The 18,644-nt window shown below is 39.2% G+C and overlaps 1 protein-coding gene across 4 annotated transcripts in view; it reads left to right on the forward strand.

Annotated features, from left to right (window-relative positions):
• Positions 1-18,644, forward strand: part of PDE1C (phosphodiesterase 1C) — a 369,889-nt gene that overhangs the window by 339,867 nt on the left and 11,378 nt on the right. Inside the window, exon 19 of one of the 4 annotated variants that reach the window (XM_048296137.1) lies at positions 10,895-13,082. The exons of the other annotated variants lie outside the window; for them this stretch is intronic. Coding sequence (XP_048152094.1) covers positions 10,895-10,908 — 14 coding nt within the window. The 3' untranslated portion in view covers positions 10,909-13,082. Of the gene's footprint in view, positions 1-10,894; positions 13,083-18,644 lie in introns of those variants that run through there. 4 annotated transcript variants of the gene reach the window in all.

Genomic DNA, 18,644 nt, shown 5'->3' on the forward strand with positions numbered 1-18,644 from the left:
CAGTGCAACACAATAGAATAGAATATAGTCACTATAATATAATGTAATATAATACTATATGTAGCCTTTTAAATATACAGACTATATTTCAGTCTTACCAGAGATTGAGGTTTTAGCTTTCTTTATTTTGATTTTGTTAAGATATAATGTTGCTTATCAGTAGTTAAAAGCTTTTCCTTTGAGTTCTGTACATTGCCCATGCCAACATGTAGAGCTGCCTTTCAGTCTTAATTTTTCTTGATAATGATTTCTTGATCAGAAAGTGAAAAATTCCCTGATTATTAAGTTAAAGCCTTCATTTCTTTCTGTCCCATTTGTCCCAAAAATCAAGTGGCAGAGTAGCTGGCACAGAATGTTGTTATCTGACAATGCCTTTGGTATAGGAACATGGTGGTGAGAAGACACCATGATGAGGGCTCCACAATTATCCAGAGAGAGTTGAATTAACAAGATTCTTCCCAGCTTCATTTGTCAAAACTTCTCAACCATTTAAGAATTGCCTGTCTTTGCAGCCTTCTGCAAGATACAATTTTTATATGTGTCAATCTAGCCAAGACCACTGCATAGCAATGAACACTAAGTAGACTTCTGATGAAATCCTGCTTATTTAATATGCATAATTCTGATGTTGTTTTAAAACAGGTTACTTAAGCGTGTAAATGAAGAGCATTTGTCTCTGTCTCCTAGAGAGAAGTAAAAAGGCAAATTTCAGATCATATAAATAATGGTGCCATTTCTAATTCTGTTTAGAAAGATAAACTGATCTCTCCATTATTATGAGATGCAAAAAGTCCATTTCAGTTTGTAAGGCAAACACATTGTATTTCTCCTTGCTGCTTGATAGTGCTCTTGATAGTATGTGTCATAATCCAGCAGCACAGGCAAATTGGAACGACAGTAGTCTAAGACTACTTACTAAAGACAGTTTCCTTCGTTTTGTCACTTCTTTTTTATGGCCTGTTACTTGAATTACATTAACGGCTATTGCCTCAAGTTACAAATCAGAAAGACTCGTTAGCTTCTGGGAAAACTTGATTGAAACATGAAGGCATTTTGCCTGCCAGAAAGACATATTTCACTGTAATTTATCTCTGCTGAACAATTGTTCCATAGTACTGCAGTATAGGATAACTGGGGGCTGGAATAGCTTCTGTGCTTTTAAAAATCCTTTTTGTGCTCTTTTGAAAAAATTATTTTGCCTAATTTAGCAACTGGCACCTGAGGCAAGCTGGAATTTGCATAGAAGAATGCATTATGAAGAAGGTTTTATTCAGTTTTAATAGCAGATGAACATGATGTGATATGATCTTTGAAGCTAAGTGCAAAATACATTGTTAGTATCTAGACAGGGCAAATGGTACATCACCATGGTATGCATGCTTGGTGAGAATATAGGGAATATGTAGAAAGGTACCTTTTATAATTATGCAGATGATTTTGCAACTTGTCAGTTTTGTGTGTGTTTGTAAATCTTACGGAAAGCACCTGGTTTTCCTTTGAGACTTTCATGTGTCTCCTTTTTAGCCTGCTTTTTATTGTTCAGGCCATAGGAGCCTAGATACATGGTCTTTAGGATGCTAGATTGTTTTTTGATTCTCCTTTACATGAAGTCACAGATACATGTGACAAGCTGAAAAATTGGGAATTCCATTTGTCTTGATTTAAGTGAATATTTGGAATATTCAGGTGCATGGTACAAAAAAAATCATCACTGAAGGCAACTTAACTAATGTTTTTTGAGTAGTTACCTTTATGAGGAACATTTTTCCATGTTACCTCTGGTCCATTACATATAGTTCTGCTCAGAGATGGCATATGGTTGCATTGCTCCTCAGGGATAACATTCATGGTCCTAGAGACATGAAGGAATGTGACTTACACAATGCATTGCAGAAATTCTTGTTGATTTTGCACCATCAACTAATTTATTGCACCAGTCAGGGACTACAGCTGTGACCTTGCTTCTATTATAGTCCTTATCCCATTTAGGAAAATCTGCCTGTGTGGTGATATATAGAAATTTTCCACTTCAGCAAGAGGAGAGTCCTCCTTGCTCCCAGTTGCAAGAATTATGTTTGATACAGTGACAATCAGTGTTCTTTTTCTTGATGCAACACTCAGTCCTGAAAGAGAAACAAGATCATGTATTCTCATGAGAAGAAGGAAGAATATGAAGTGGCTCCTCAAATGCATTGGTGACATTTAGATTGTATCTTATTCCTTCCCCACAGAACAACTAGGTTCCAATTTGAGCATACCAGCTACAGGAACCAGATAGGACTCTTATAAGGTGTAGCATCCCACCCCAAAAGACAAAGCAACACACGGGTAGCCAGATATTCATGATCGAAAAATGTAATCTTTATTACTTCTAATCATTAATTGATCCATCACTAGGCAATTCATTTTTTTCTCTCCTTCTAAACCACTTCTTTCCTTTTCTTAACTTTAAAACCTGGTACTTGCAAGAAATAACTAATATAGAAGAAAATCAACAAGTGTTACTAGTTGAAAAGTTTTTTTTTGAGTTAGGCTAAAATGTTTAGGAGTTTAATTCAATACAAGTGGTTGTCAAAAACTGAAGAGATATTGAAAAAATCCAAATGAGAATTTTTGCTTTGAAACGGTGTTTCACATTTTTATCCAGCATTAAGTAAACGGTAAACATAAAGTTTTGTTTTATTTAGATGAAAAGCCTGGGTTGATCTTTTTTCTCTCTATCCACCCCACTCCCCCCAAAAAACCCTAATCTCCAACAGACATTTTGCCATGCGAGAAAGACACCAAGTCCTTGTGTCTGACCCAGAGCTAAGCATTATCCTAATTTTTTGTTTTAGTCACTCAGCCAAAGAAGCCCAGTGCTTATTACAAAATTCTAATTCACTTATTTGGCTAAAAACTTTGTTGGCTTTGATTATCCTTCTTCCTGTGGAAGATTGTATTTGATTTGCATGGTAAGGTTTTGGTAGTGGGAAGGGCTGGAAGGGTGGCTTCTCTCAGAACCTGCTAGAAGCTTCCCTCATGTCTGACAGAGGCACTCCCAGCCAGCTCCAAAAGGGATCCATTCACCAAAGCCAAGCCCATCAGCAGTGTATGAGAAGTCCTCCCCATGAGGAGGAAGGAGCAGCAGAGGCAATGTGTGAGGAACTGACTGTAATTCCCATTCTCTGTCCTCCCATGTCCTGTGGAGGAATAGGTTGAGAATCAGGAATAGAGTTAAGCCCAGAAAGGAGAGAGGGGCGTGAGAAAGGTGTTTTAAGATTTGGTTTTACTTCACATTAGCCTACTCTGATTTCATTAATAGATTAAAGTAGTTTTCCCAAGTCAAATATGTTTTACCTGTGACAGTAATTGGTGAATGATCTCTCCCTGCCCTTACCTCAAAACATGATCCTTTCCTTATATATTCTCTCCCTATGTCCAGCTTAGGAGTGATAAGAGTAGCACGTGGTGTCTAGCGAGGGTCAACCCAGCACACAGCTCATCCCCTTGCTCCTTGAAAAGGACTGGGGTTTTCCTTTCCATCCACAATGGAACATCTTTTTATGAAAACAATGATCTAGCTTTTACCCCAAATATACGCAGAGATTTGAATTATGTTTGATTATCAAATACAGAATAAACTTCTGCACCTAATCTTCTAGGTGGCTTTACATAGTAAGTATCTTTCACACATGCTTTATTCAGGAAACTCAATCATTACTTAGTGTAATCAAACCTTTGCCAGTGTATTCATTATATTTTTATCTGCTTTTATATATTTCCATAATATGCTGGTAGGCAAATAACATATATTAAACCAAAACTAATCTCTTTCATCACTGATGTTATCCTAGGCAAGTGGAATGCAAGCTGTCAAGCAAACATAAAACTCAACGTCAGTGTGAAAAGGACTAGAAATTGTTTGGCATCATGAGTGGTTTAGGCACAATTATGTGCCAAAGGGCCAAAACCAGGATACCTTCTATGCTAATGCTATTTCTCCTAATAGCAAAATTAATGTTATGCACTTGGGTCATGTGCTAAACTGGAGTCATGTTATTTAAATTCACTTACTAAACAAGTATTCAAAACTTTTTCTCAAGAGCATTTATTCTTGGTTTCTCTTACTTTAAGGAGAATGTAAGCACCTTCAAATAGCATTTTGTTTTCTTTGAAACAAAGAATCACTCTAAAATTTCTCATCCATTAGACATACTGATGACAGAGATGAATTAATTTATGATGCATATTTCTTCTTTATTTCACTGATCTTCTGAACTTTGCTTCTTAGGCCTCATACATCTCTGGTGCAATGGAAGAAAGAAAATACCATAACTATGCAGAGTTATGTTAGTTTGAAAACGCTTTCAAAAAGTAGGAGACAGGATCATCCAGTGCTGAGAACTGAGTACTTAGATTTTCAACATCTTCATTTTATTTTGAGCACTAGGAATAGCTTCAATGGTGCTTTCCGGGTGGAAAAGCTACAGATTATGACTGAGCCCACTTTAGCACTTACAAAGACAAGAAATACCCAGGTTTTGGGAAAAAAAGCTTACAAAATTAAAACATCACTCCTTTACATCCTGTAAGATGCTGAGTGAGTCCACAAAGGCGTTAAAAAGGAATTAAAAGTGGCAGATTTGGTGATCTGTCTCAGCAACTGCAAATACCTCTGTCATTTGTAGTGAGAAAGACTGGATTATAGATTACGTGAGATGCAATTACTGAGACTACTATTTCACCTCATTGTGCACTGCATCAGTAGTAATTGTTTTATGATATCAAAAGGCCATGCAAGAATTAGCAATTTCTTTTGTCATTTCACAGCGCTTGGAGGGAGCTGGGTTCTGGGGAAGAGCAGAGCTTGCAAAAAAGAATCTCATTTTGAAAAACCTATGCTTTTAATTAGTAAAGGTAGAAGCTACTTTCAAACACCATGTCAGCTTTGCTATGAACACTTGAACAACCTTACTGGGTTAGACTAAAAGTCCCTTTAGTTCTCCATCACCTGTGTGACAACATTTCACAACAGAGATCTTAATGAACAAAAACCAAAATCAGAGCAATGGGTGTACCCCACTACAGTTTTCTGCGTTCCAGAGGGCCAAGGTAGAGGTCAAATCTCTGACTTAGATACACTCTGATGGATTTTTCTTCCATTATTTTGTCTAATTATCTTTAGAGCCCTGATACTTTTGTGTACAGGGCACTGAGGCAACACAATTAAAAATTTACTTAGGCATTATGTGATAGATCACATATTTTTTTTCTTCTCAAATTTACTGTTTGATAAGTTTGTTTGTTAATTCCCTTCTTGAATTGTGAGAAACAGTGAGTAATTGTTCCCTTTCACATTCTTGGTGCCATTAATAATTTAATTTACTTTTTATTAGACTCTCCCTGGAACTCTGTTTCTAGGCTAAAGAGTCATAGCACGTGAAGTTTGTGTATTGAACTTTCCTTCAAGTGCAACCCTTTTGCTATCTGCTATGTTAGCATGTAAAGCTGATGGTCTGTGTTACACACATGTTTATTGCAATGTGACAAGAGAATCTGATTTTAATAAAAATGAGATAACTTCTCATTTTTCACCCTGTATTTTCAGTAGTATAGTCACGGATGTTGTGCTGCATGGATTGCATAGTGCTGCTATCTTGTGCTTCCTTTAGAATTAAGTATGGTTATAATGCTTCAGAAATTTGAGCAGAGAAAACAAGGACCATGCAAGAACCTGACTAACACTTTCATTCACCAGGATTCAAGCAGGCTAAATAGTTTGCGAAAAAAACCCCAAAACCCCTGCCCACAGAGTCCTTAATCCACATCACACTGTCCCGCAGTCCACATTCAGCATCTATTTTTTTAGGACAGAAAAGAGGTTTTTCTTTTAAATGCAATTTGAAAACCATAGGGCTTGGTCTTGTCCTGATAGCCTGGCCTGGTACTAGGTGCCATTGGGAGGTGTCTGTCTTGGTTTAAAAGACAAGTGTCTGCCAAGGAAGGAGGGAATCTTCCTGAGATGGAAAATATGACCCCCTTCCCTCCAAATTATTATAACTTGGAGATTACGGTGTTTTCAGGCAAAGATATAGAAAAATGAATAACAGTTCTTTACTAACATATATATATATGTAACAAGATAAACAAACAACAACAACGGCAGCAACAACAAACGAAACCAGAAACCCAGTACCAGCCTTCTCTCGGCTGTCAGGCCCTTTCCCCTTTGCTGCAGTCACGGCCACAGCCGGCAGGGGCGCTGGTGGCTCCCGGCCGGGCAGGGCAGGTGCGGTGATTCCCCCGCGGCTGCAGGGGGCGCTGTGGCGCGAGCTCAGCCACCTCTCCACACGGGTAATGGCGGCTCGGGTGGCGAGAGGGAGGGAAAAGGGGCTCCCCGTGCAGAGCTTATGGGGAGCAGCCATGAGTGCCTCTTGAGGGGTGATCTGGACTGTAGCAGGAATCTCGGAGCAGCAGGCTGGAACAGCAGAGACCAGTACACCCCAGGTGGCAAACAAAGTGTAGCAAAGACCAGGAAGCCATGGCAGGAGCAGTGAGGATCCAGGTCGATGCAGAGTGTCGAGTTAAAGTGTAGCAAAACCACTGAAGCAGCAGCAGAAAACAGCGGGGGCTGGGCGGCCCTGGGAAGAGAGAGAAGGTGGAGGGAGGGGGTTGTTTCGGGTTTTCCCCTGACTCTCACATCTCCCCTGTGATATCCTGGGGATGTCCCTGGCAGCCAGGCTCCCACAAGCAGCTGGGAAGTGGTCCCTCCAGAGACAGGGAGGGGGAAGGGGCCCTGAGCTTCCCCTGAGGCACCCAAGCAGATGGTGAGGGTCCCTCCCAGTGTGCTCCGCTGTTGAAAAGGTCCCAGTTCAACAACCACTCTTGCTAGCAGAGGCTCACCCACGGTAAGGAGAAGTAGTGAAGGACAAAACTCTGCAGTGGCAGCATATCCTTCATGCAGCAGCAGTCCCGCACCAAAACCATAGCCCTTGGCCCTCTGATCCCCCAGAGAGAGAGAGAGAGGGCTCAGCCCAGCCCCTGACCCCCCAGCCAAGGGTCACAGTATCTGTGTGCTTCCCAAGAGTGCAGAGCTTCCGTCCTGTTATAAACGACTCAGATCCCGAGTGGAAATGAGTTATTGAGAATTTTATTGAGAACTATAAAAATGAGAAAAGCAAAAGGGACAGCGCTGGGAGCATGGCCAGGTGCCAGAGGCTCGATCACAAAATGGTGGTCTTGCCTTTTATACCCCTGTGATTGCATCAACCTTATCCATATTTATTTACAGTTTTGCATAGTCTCACCCCATGTCACTCTTTTAGGCGCCGTTCAGTCACTGTGGTCATCGGGTCCTCACTGGATGGAATCCCACTCCTTTTATGGTTATGTCTTCGAAGTTTGGCTAGCAACAGCCCGTCCCATGCAAACTTGCAGGGCTAACATCAGAACACACAAATCATACATCCCTGCAAAAACCAACCTCACAACCATACTGCTGGAACAACCAGTTTTCAACATGTACCATTATCTTAACATTTTCCAAAATCAACATTACAATATTCAACATCAATTCATATAATATTCAGCAAAAGCCAATTTTACTAACTTATTTCTCACACCTCCAGCCACGAAGCTCACTCCCCCAGCTGCAGCAAGACTGCAGCAAGCTGCATCCCTTCCCCCCTCCTCCCCATCCGGGCCATATCTTTTGTCTCTTAAGTACCCATCATTCCCATCTCTTAGGCAAAAAATGGGAGAAAAACTCCCGGAGAGAAAGAAAAAAAAAAAAAAAAAAAAGAAAATTCCTAACCTTCAGCAGTGTCCTAAGCCCTCTCTGAGCAGCACTGTGTTTTTGGCAGCTGGAGAGGAAGGGATGGAGGTAAAGGGCAGGCATTTATCTGGAGCAGTAGAGCTGGCCGCCATCAGAAGCAGTGCTGGGAGAGGTCAGCTCTCCACTTCCAGTTGGTGCAACCAGCATCATGCCTGTGATTTATGCTTGGTGAGGAGCATGTGTAAATACAGAACAGATGTTTCTGAGTTAGTCTAAACTCTCACCTCAGTCTAAATGCTTCTGGGTGTCCTCCAACTGTGTTGAGAGAGCAGATTTTGAAAGTTTGATCTGGAGGAGATTTCGAAAGTTTGCATTAGACAGGCATAATAAATGCCAACTGTTAAAATTGATAGCTCTTCTAAGACTTTGGACTCCAAAACATCATTAAAAGAGATTAATTACTGTGCAAAACTGACAGTCAGCTTCCTTGCTGTGTGGGTATACTCATACACTTAGTAATTCTATGTGAAGAAAAAGATGAACCGCAGTGTATTTCCATTTCAGTATGTCAGTCTGTATAGATACATAGCTTCATAGTCCAGCAGGCAAAAGTTAAAAATCCCTTAGTATAATCTAGAAACTGATAGCAGAAATGGACTCACAGTGGGTGCTGGTATCGCATGAAAAGTTGTAGAAGTCACTGGCATTTATATTAGTGATCAAAGTGAAGGCCAGTACTCAACCTTGACAAACAATGTAAGTTCATCAGAGATGCTGAAGGACTGAGATGGGTATTCAGGCAAGGCTATTTCAGAAAATGACATTCAGTATACGCTAAGTGGACTACTTAAAGTCTTAGGTGTTCAGAGCACTGCATATTCATTCTTTTTCCTCTTTCAATTACCTCTGTTGATAAATGCTAGTATTTGCACTAGAACTATTGTATTTAGATGAGAAAGATGCTGAATCATATCCAAAGCTAGGGTAGTTGTAAGGAAATTCTATTATATCCAATGGGAAATTTGGCTAGGAAACCAGAACATCTGCTCCTCCAAGCAGACAAACAATTCAAAGCAAACTCTATGCTGGTATGTTCTTACTGGAGCTGATGATGTAGCTAACAAAAGTAAAAAGCTATCACAGAATCATAGAAAGTTAAGGGATTGGAATGGACTTCAAAATCATCTAGTCCTAACCTCCCCTGCCATGGACAGGGACACCTACCACTAGACCAGGTTGCTCAAGGTCTTAGCCAATCTGGCTTTGAACACTGCCAGGATTGGAACATCCACAGACTTTCTGGGTTGACTCAGTTCTCCACAGGGAACTTCCAGAGAAGTTCAGAGAAAACTTTGCGTTTTCCCTTGCTTCATTAGCAGGGATGGGAAGGGTTAAAGTTCTTGTGAGTGTGGATGGCATAGGAAGGGAAGCATGTGTTAGGTGGTACTCTGAGCTCTGTTTCAGATCCCTGGTGTGATTCAGCAAAACCTTTAAGAAGTTCAGAAATACTTACTGCTCAAATATGTCATTTAGTCCACCTGCCCCAAATGATTACCCTTCCTTCTGGGTCAGTCTTTTCTCTTTAAAATGTGGCTAATGATACATGTCACAGGATATGACAGTAAATCAGGCTGAATGTTTTAGTTGGGAAACATCAAGGAAATGTAGTACTGTTGTTATGGCTGTTAGGATTGCCTATTGTAGATTATGCTGGAAATGGGACTACTCAGTCTAAATAAATCCAATAAAATGCTGAAAGCCTAATTCTTTAAAACAGTGTCTTAGAATTGCATCAGTGAACAAGATTTTGTGGTAGCAATTCACAGGGGACTATCCTGAAAGGAAAGGTTCCCCTGCTATCTGTATGGTAGAAGATACCAACTCACTAGTAGATCTGTGCAGCCACTGTATACATTCATCACAGACAATGCAATCCAGCAGCAAAGATCTTTGTTTTGGCAGTACTTTTTCTCTTTTGCCCAAGTACCATTAAAAAAAAAAAAAAAGAAAGAAAGAAAAAGAGAAGGCAATATGTTACTGAATGCAAAAGAAATTGGTTTCCTGAAAGGGACCAAAAGATGTTTTGATGCAATAATGTCTTCCAAGGCATGCCCAGCCCTACAGGTAAATTAATCTCTCCTTGGGCTGAATCTCCTTTGTTGAGAGACTCTTTCAAATGTGCTTTCAAACTCTGCTGATATAAGCAGTGTTAGAATAACAGTAACTAAACAGGGTGCCAGGTGTACTCAGGTAACTGGTTAGAACAGCCAATAAAGAGTAAAATATTCATGTTCCTGTTTGAAGCTTTTCCAGAGGATTTCTAGAGATGGTTATGAGTCAAATTGGATAGACTGTCCTCTTTCATTAGAAGCTGTCCATTGTCACTAGAAATAACAAAAAAGTTTTCTTGTCTATACTTCTTTCTCAAGGACATCTGTTTATTGTGAAGATGCACTTGTAGTATAACTACATAGAAAACAGTTATGTTTGTACATTCAGGGTAATGTTAGTCAAACATAGCCTAATTATGAGGCCAAGGGATTATAAATATTGACAGAGGAGTCAAGCAGATTGTAAAATGCACATATTTTGTTGTATCTTTGGCTCCTCTCCATTCTTAAGGTTGTGTTTTTCACTGAAAGCTCATTTGAAGAAAAGAGCTTTTAAAATGTAGTGCTCTTTTCTGTTTGGAGCATTTTCTTTTCTTCGTTTCAAACCACATATACAACATTCTTGCCTTCATAACCAAAAAGGTGTTGGAAAAGCTGTTGATCAAGGATGATCAGAGAGCCCTACAGCAAAGAAACCTATTAAAATCTCTTGATCTAAGAATGCAGGACTCCGTTATGTAATCTTCTTGATGCCTAAGTTTGAATTCCAGCTGGATTAGTCTGATTATAATAGATTTCAATTTGTTTAGGACAGAAGGATATTTCCAGTTGAGCCTGTAAGAGGTATTGCCTTGGCGTGCCTCATCTTGCACCCTTTCAACAGTTAAGCAAAGCTTCACTGCTTGCAGAAAATGAGGCACTCTAAACTGATACCCTTATTTTACTTTCCCAGATTACCTACCCCTTGGGCAAAGAGGAGAAAGGCAGCATTTGACACTTTTCTATTTCTTTTTTTTTTTTTTTCCAGATACAGAAGAGTAAAAAGATACTTAAAAAGGACTGCAAATCTCTTTCATCATTTTATCTGACCTTCTTCATTCCTGTTGTCCTACTCCTGCAAAGACCATTTTCTGGGAAAGGCATTAAACAACTTCTGAAACAGTCCTCCTCTCACTGGCTACTTCACAGCTAACCACTCTGGGTTGAAGGGTGGGGGCCTTATGTTTTTGGTTAATTGTGTTTGTTTGTCCATGTACATATGTTTTTTTATTGTTGGTGTTTTGGAAAGTTTTTTTGTTAAAAGGTCAAATTGTGATTTCATGATGCAAATGGTTCCATTTGTCTGGACAGGTCAAGCTAATAGAAGAAAGTATTCTTCAAAAGCTGGTTTTGCCCTTTGGTATGCCTCAGCTTGTGAAACCTACGCTAGGATGATGGAAAAGGATATAAAAGAAAAAAAAAACAAAAACAAAAATTCTTTGATCATAATTTACTTTCCTTCTTTCTTTTCACTGCAAGCATTTTCCAATTACTAATAGACAGATTTTGGTATCAGTTTTACCCCTGCTGTAGAAGATTTTATTAATAAGCATGGTGAAATTGTAGAGCCATTTGACTATTTCTTAGGATTTGATATCTTTCACAGATAACACAATGACAGAAAAATGTTTTTCTTTCGAAACAGCAGTCAGACTCACTCAACCCTTGATTTTGTTCTTTTTTTTTGCAGTTAGGAAAGGAATAACCAATGAAAGCAATATTATCTTGGGGCAAATTTTGTTGTCAGGCTCTGAGAACATGGATTAATGTATTGCGTGATGTGCCTGCTTAACCTGATACTGCAGAAAATTATCTGTTTCCCACATTTTTTCATGGGCCACAAGTAAAAGCTGTTTGTCTGACCTGAATATTTAGGAGAAGAGGGGCATCAGGGAATCACATGGATCAATTCTAACTTTCATCTCAGTTTGATCTTTCATCACTGACTAAATGGGCAGGCCAAAGAAAAGGAAAAGCATATTGGATAAGTATGGACAGAAAAAACCAAAATAAGAATGTATGAGGAACATCAAGCACATATGTGTTTCTGTCTTGGGATCTTAATAGGAATCCAGCTAATTGTAAGCAATTTTGCCTGTTTATGTGGAAGTCAAGATATGTGCATATATATACAACTATTTTTGCTGAACAGCTTGCTGTTCAGGATGAGGTCTTGCTGTGTTACTCATATGTTTTAAAGAATCATACTCCTGTCATGGATCTTTTCTATGTAGAGAACATGCAAAATATTGGCTTAGGAAGGTAAATCTTTAGTATTTCCTTTTCATGTTCAAAAGCACACAACTTTACAACTGATTTTGGGTCTCCATTCCTACTTAAACTCTGCCTATATAGGGAGGAGCATCTTGTGGCACTACCAAAAATTACAACAGTAAACTCAGACTAAATCCATTTTAAAAGTGAACACATTCTTAATTAAGAGTGTTTAGTATCTGGAATTTTCATTATTGAGGCTAGAGATATTTTAAGGGTTGTTTTTGTCCTCCAGTTTGAATTCGTTCAAAGCCAGAGATTTAGATTATGTTCATGAAGTGAAAAGATGTCAATTCAATCACGTGTTTTTAGGAAGAAGTACAAAAATAATTCTTGAAGTTTTCAGAACTCTCAATTGGCTTCACTGGACCAGCTCATTTAAATTAAATATAGGGGACATAGTGTTCCCATTTGTGAGTTTGTGGTTCAATAGTAGCTCTGATGTAAATTTCTGAGGAAAGTGAAGTGCTGGGAGGACAGTGGCTCCACCATCAGCACTGAGCACATTCCATGTTGTGACAGGCTGTGTCACTGCTTAGCATTTTTTGACTCCTCTTTCCCCTCCTCCATCAGCATTCAGCCCCAATAAGAGTAGTAGAATATGAATTCCAGCCCTGAGCAGGTTCTTTGAAGGCACACTGACAAAATAACTATAATGCTGAGCTAAGTACCACTGTGGTGACAGTCTGTGCTTAGTTAGATTTCTCCCTGCAGTCAGGGAAAATATACTCTAACAGTGTTTGGTCAGAGGTGCACAGTGATTTAGTCAATATTTTTAAAGTTACTCTTACCTTTTACAGTGACTAAAGATGCCTTAGTTTATGCACACTAGAAAAATAACATTTTTTAAGAAAACTATACATTTTTCTTCACCTGTTTATGATATATATTTTCTTTCTTTCTTTCTTTCTTTCTTTCTTTCTTTCTTTCTTTCTTTCTTTCTTTCTTTCTTTCTTTCTTTCTTTCCTTTTGTTCTTTCTTTTGTTCTTTGTCATTCTTTCCAAACTGCTCAATTCATATCTGGTCAGCCCTGGTTTATCATGCACTGGCACAAAGGTGTGAAACCAGGATGGAAAATGTTTTTCCTCAATTATTAGGGTTATTCACTATTGGGAGGAGCTAATAAAGGAAGTGGTAGATTTGATGCCTCTTGGGGGCTGCAAATCAGAGCTGCCATTCTAGAAGAGATGCTATAGGCAAAGTTACTGATCACACAGGTGTACAGCAAAATGCTTTTTAATACACAGTCAGTCAGAGATAGACCTAACAGTCTCCTCCCTTTAATTTATTTGTGTAAGCTACAGTGGATTATTAGCATTTTTTAGATTTTTTTGGTTGTCTTTTTAAAAAAGAAGTGGAATCTATTATCTGGGAAAATATATAAAGTGAAAGTGAAATCTAGAAATCAAAAAAGAGGCTGGGCCAGGTGAAAGCATCTATTGTGGGGTTACCTCCTTACTTTGCCTCCTCACCTTCCTGAAATACTCTGCAGCCTTGTGCTGGTGCATCATGAGCCAAAGTATGGTATGTTTAGACAGCTCCCAGTTAAACTAGAGATCAGCCACTGTGCAAATGTGTAAAAAAAAAAATAAAAAGTAATGATAAAAAAATACATAGCTGCTTTCTCTTATTTTATTCCACAAAAAGAATCAAACAAAAACTGGAAAAGGATTAGGTGTTCATCAGCTAATGGGCTGTGTTTATCGTGTGAGAAAGGGTTTCTGTTTTGACATCTTTACCTAACTTTCCCCAGGTGTATAGAAATTATGTTTTCACATGCCTTTCTTTTCCATCCTCAGTAGGACTACACAAGCAATGAATAAGCCTGAAATTCTGCAAATATTGGGTCCACACCATTTGCCTTATGTTGAAAATTTACAGAATTATATGGAAGCACCTATCTGTAGGCCCAAAGGAGTCTTCTGGTGCCAGAGTGCTGTTTGCAGAGGGCAGCCCAGTCTAGGAAGCTATGTGATAAATATTACACTCTTCCACTTCTGCACAGAGACTACTGGTGCTCTCAGAAAGCTCTGCCTAGTTGAAAGAGCACCACGTGTCTTCCAGGCACTTTCCCTTCTTAAAATAGAGAGGATGCCATTGTAAGTATCCCTATCAGTGTTTTATTCTTTATCTGGGACTGGTGTTCAGGGAACTAGCAGATCTTGGAGTCATGGTGACACAGTGCTTGGATTCGTGAAGACACTAAAGAAAAAAAGTGTCAACATGTTTTCAGAGAATTATAGTATTAGAATAGTTTGGGTTGAAAGGGACACAGAGGATATATAAAAGCCATCTATTCCAACACCCCCTGCAATGTGCAGGGACATCTCCAAATAGGTTGCTCAGACCCTCATCCAAAATGGTCTTGAGTGCTTCAAGGGATGGGGCATCTACTGCATCTCGCGGGACACCTACAAAAGTGTCTCATCAGTATCTTAGTGTTTCTTTGTATCCTGTTAATTATTGAAATGGCTCAAAGAATAACATATTAGGGATGTCATGAGTATATTCTATGTTTGAGAAAAAGCACTGATGAGGGAAGCCAAAATTTTATTTTTACCTGGAAATAAAATAGGGAGTAAACAAAAAAAAATTGTGAGGTTTTAGATACAATTTAAAAAATTCAGATGAATCAATCTAAGTAGATGGAAGCTCATCTAAAACTGCAGCCTTTTGTATAGCTCAACCCTAACCCTGATCCTGACCTTAACCCTAACACTAACTGTAACATTAACCCAACCGTAGCCCTAACCCTAACCCAAAACCAAATCCTAACCCTAACCCTAACCCTAACCCTAACCCTAATCCTGGTATCCATCCACTCCTCTTTATACAGTAGAATGTTTAGCATCAGAATGAATCTAACATTTGGGGACCTGGTTCCTGATGGATGAATTAAGGAAGCAAATTCATTTTTCTAGGTGTTTCTTTTTTCAAGCATAAATTCTGTGGTTGGACAGAAAATTTCCAAAATGTAGTTGGTTATGCTAGAGAAGAATGGTATATGATGGTGTTTTTGCAAACTATCCTTTGAGTATGAAAATGTTTCCATGTATACTTACAAAGTCCTACAAGCTCGGTCTGGAAGCAAATATATTTCAAATTAGATAGCTGATAGTGCTATGCTGTTTTGTAATCAGAAGGTCCATAAGCTCACCTAGCTAAAGGTAAATGTTACCTGACTTTGCTGTTAGTCCTTGCAATTTCTGCAATGGCTCCCAAATCTGTCTTTTACTTGAAAAGCACAATCACCTGTTCAAATTAGGAAAGATGGAAACTGACAAGTATAGTACTTATTTTCCTTTAATTAGAATAAAATAGTATATTTCCAGGAGCTTGTGAGATGGTCTTAAATATTTATTTTCTCCTTTTTCCTCACATTTCATTTTAAAATAATGAAATTCCTCATCCTTTGATGATTTATACTACAGGTTAGCCATTTATACTAAAAAATGAGAGCAGAATCAAGTCCTTTTCTTTTAAACTTTTTAAATCCATCACCTCACTTAATAATTAAAAATGAATTATACTTTGCTTTCATGTGTTGAACCAGTGCTGATCTCAGAGCTTTACTGGCATGGTGTCTGAACATCATCACTCAAAAGCAGGAACATGCCGTCTGAGGAAAGAGCCCTCTAGCACTGACTGCATGCAAATTACTCCAGGGACCCGGCATCAATGCTGGCCAGATAGAAAGGAGGAAAAAACTTTGTGCTTTCACTTTTCATAATTCATCTCCCTCTGAAGTGGAGGGAGGGTTTTCCCATTTATGTTACCCACAACATGAGTAGGTCTTCTCAGTCTCAGTTTAGTGTCAGTTGAGCATCCTAACATGGGCCTTCTCCTGCTCCCATGACTAGACAAGTTTTGTGATCCCAGATATCCTTTTTCATGTCTGACTACTGTGTAAAAGCAAGATCAGCATGGAAACAGCACAGGTGACCACTGCCCATGCCATTAATTTCTGTTAAAATTAAATGCTCTCTGTGCATTTCCGCTTGCTGAGACTGCTTTCCTGTTGCTGAAATAGCTCTTTTGATCCCTGGTAAGCACAGAGGATTCTGGTCTGCACCCAAGCAGGACCAGGACACAGGCCTGTCTTTGAGGCATCAGCTCACCCTGCTCTGCGGACTTGACCATCAGGTAGAATAAAACAGAACTACTTCCAAGCAAGCTGGCTGAAGACCTGAAACTCAGTTTTAGCGAATTTATTTACCCTTATACTTAAGTGCAAGACAGCACACACTCACTAGCTTCATAGCACACTCCTGGCATTTTGTATTATTTTGGTCTCTTCCAAGCACATATGTATTGGCTGTTGGGTACTTATAACACCCTGAGTTTAGATGCTATCCAGTGGCAGGAGCAATATACATAATTCTGTTGTCTTTGCTGGTGGTTGTAGGAGTGCACCTATCAGACTAAATTACTTATGGCCATTGGGGTTTTCTAGAGATAAAATCTAGCAGTAGAATGACAGAGTGAAGCATTTGGCTTTTCTTCTTGCTAGGGTGATATTTTTATACACTTTTATATGCAATTAAAAAATATTTACTGTTTTTATTGTAGTGTTCTTGTTAGATTTTTACCAGGTCTACTGGTTTTCTACAGGCCCAGATTCTCACAGTAATATTTCACTACCCTTTTCTCCTCCCTATTCTTACTTGACAGACAAAAGTCATTGCATTTGCAAATCAGCTTAGTGCAGAATAACACCTAGAGCCAGACCATTCTTTTAGTTGCACTGAAATCAAAGGACATTACATGCAAAGTTCTGCTAGTCCCAGGCCAGCATCTGGGGACAAAGAATAAACAACAAAAACATATACAGCTCACGAAACACAGGGCATTCTGTGTAAAGCCAGTGCATCAGGGTGGGGCCACCTTCTTTTGTTGTGGTAGGAGCTGATTACACCAGCATGAGTTTTATAAATGAGAGACTATCTCTCTCTTTGTTCTGATGTTACACTTCAGAGTCATACCCTAGTGCACTATCTACCTTCAGCAGGGCGGAAGGGTGAACACTGTGGCTTATCTGTGACAGTAGATTTCACTGTTCTTGTGGTTACAGGTTCTAAATAAAGTTAAGAAACATTAAACCTCTTTGTAGGAGCAATGAGAGGAAATCAATCAAATTCAAGGATCTTAGTCTTACAAAACAACCTTTTCTCAATTGGCATTTTGCAGGGAATCATGTGTATGAGGTTGATTGTTGCTGCCTGTTCTGAACTTCCCCTCCCCCTCCCAAAGACACTTGCTCCTGCCATGTGCTCTGAGCTCCTTTGTTCCAAGCGCGGGCAAAACCAAATGTAACTCAAACTCTTTAGCAGTGTCTGATTGGCTGCTCACCCCGGGTCCGCCCCCGGTCATCCCCTTTCCCCTTCTCCTAATAAAAGAGATCCTCGAGGGAGGCCCTGCCCTCTCTTGGCTCAGCTATCTTCCTGTGAACGCCTCTTGTTGTCTGTCTCATTTGAAAGCTTCTAACTGCAGGGAATTGAGTGAGCAGGGAGCTATATTTCTCCCTCTTTGCTTCTGCTGATGGTATTTGCTTTGCAGCTGATACAGGTACTGATTTTAGAGCTACTAAAGTGCTAGATCACCCGTGCTACCTCTCTAGGCTGCTCGAGGCTTTCTAAGGCATTAAAGTACTAGCTTAGCCGGTATAAAGCTGAAAAGATACCTTCCACAGTTGATAATAAACTTTAGAGTATGTTTATGTAAGCAGAACTGATAATAGAGATGTCTTTCTTGAGCTGAATTAAAATGAACAACAGGCATCTGTTCTCTAACATTTTTCAAGGAAGAAAAAAGGTTGTTATGCTATGTTTTATATTCAGGAAATAGAAAACAAGTTAAAATGCATGCTGGAAACAAAACTCAGCGTAAGTTTGCTCCTGGGATTGGGTGGGCAGGGTAATGAAAAAACCTATTTGGTTTGTTAAGACTAATAAGGAAAAAAAATGGAAAACCAAAATGAATGACACCAAGTAGTGGCAAATATTCTCAATTGTTCTGAAACTAATTTCTAACTATATGTACTTCTTTTTAGTTCTTGATTTGAAAAAAGAGGCTTGTGGTCTCAAAAATATTTTTCAACGTTTTCCGTTTTTCTTTAACTGAGTTTGTGTATGTTTATCCTATTACCAAATATAAACAATGAGATCTCCTCTGCATTGCATTCAAGTCGTAGAAGGGTTAATTTTTTTCTTTTTTTGTGCTTTTTACATCTGATGCGGGCATGGTGCTTGCTGTTTACTTTTCATCATCTGGCTCCCCAGAGAGTCCTAGTAATAATCAAGGGGTTTTTTTAAGCATAGGGGGAATATTGCTTGGACTTCACTCCATGGGAGAAGTTAGTGTCATTACTAATGTAATTTCTAAAGACAGGGAAACTGAGGTAGAGAATTCAACTAGCTTATTTAAGGACTCCAAGGTAAATCTCACCTTTCTACTTTTCTCTTGAC

The sequence above is a fragment of the Corvus hawaiiensis genome, chromosome 1 (assembly GCF_020740725.1).
Source record: "Corvus hawaiiensis isolate bCorHaw1 chromosome 1, bCorHaw1.pri.cur, whole genome shotgun sequence".
NCBI lineage: Eukaryota > Metazoa > Chordata > Aves > Passeriformes > Corvidae > Corvus > Corvus hawaiiensis.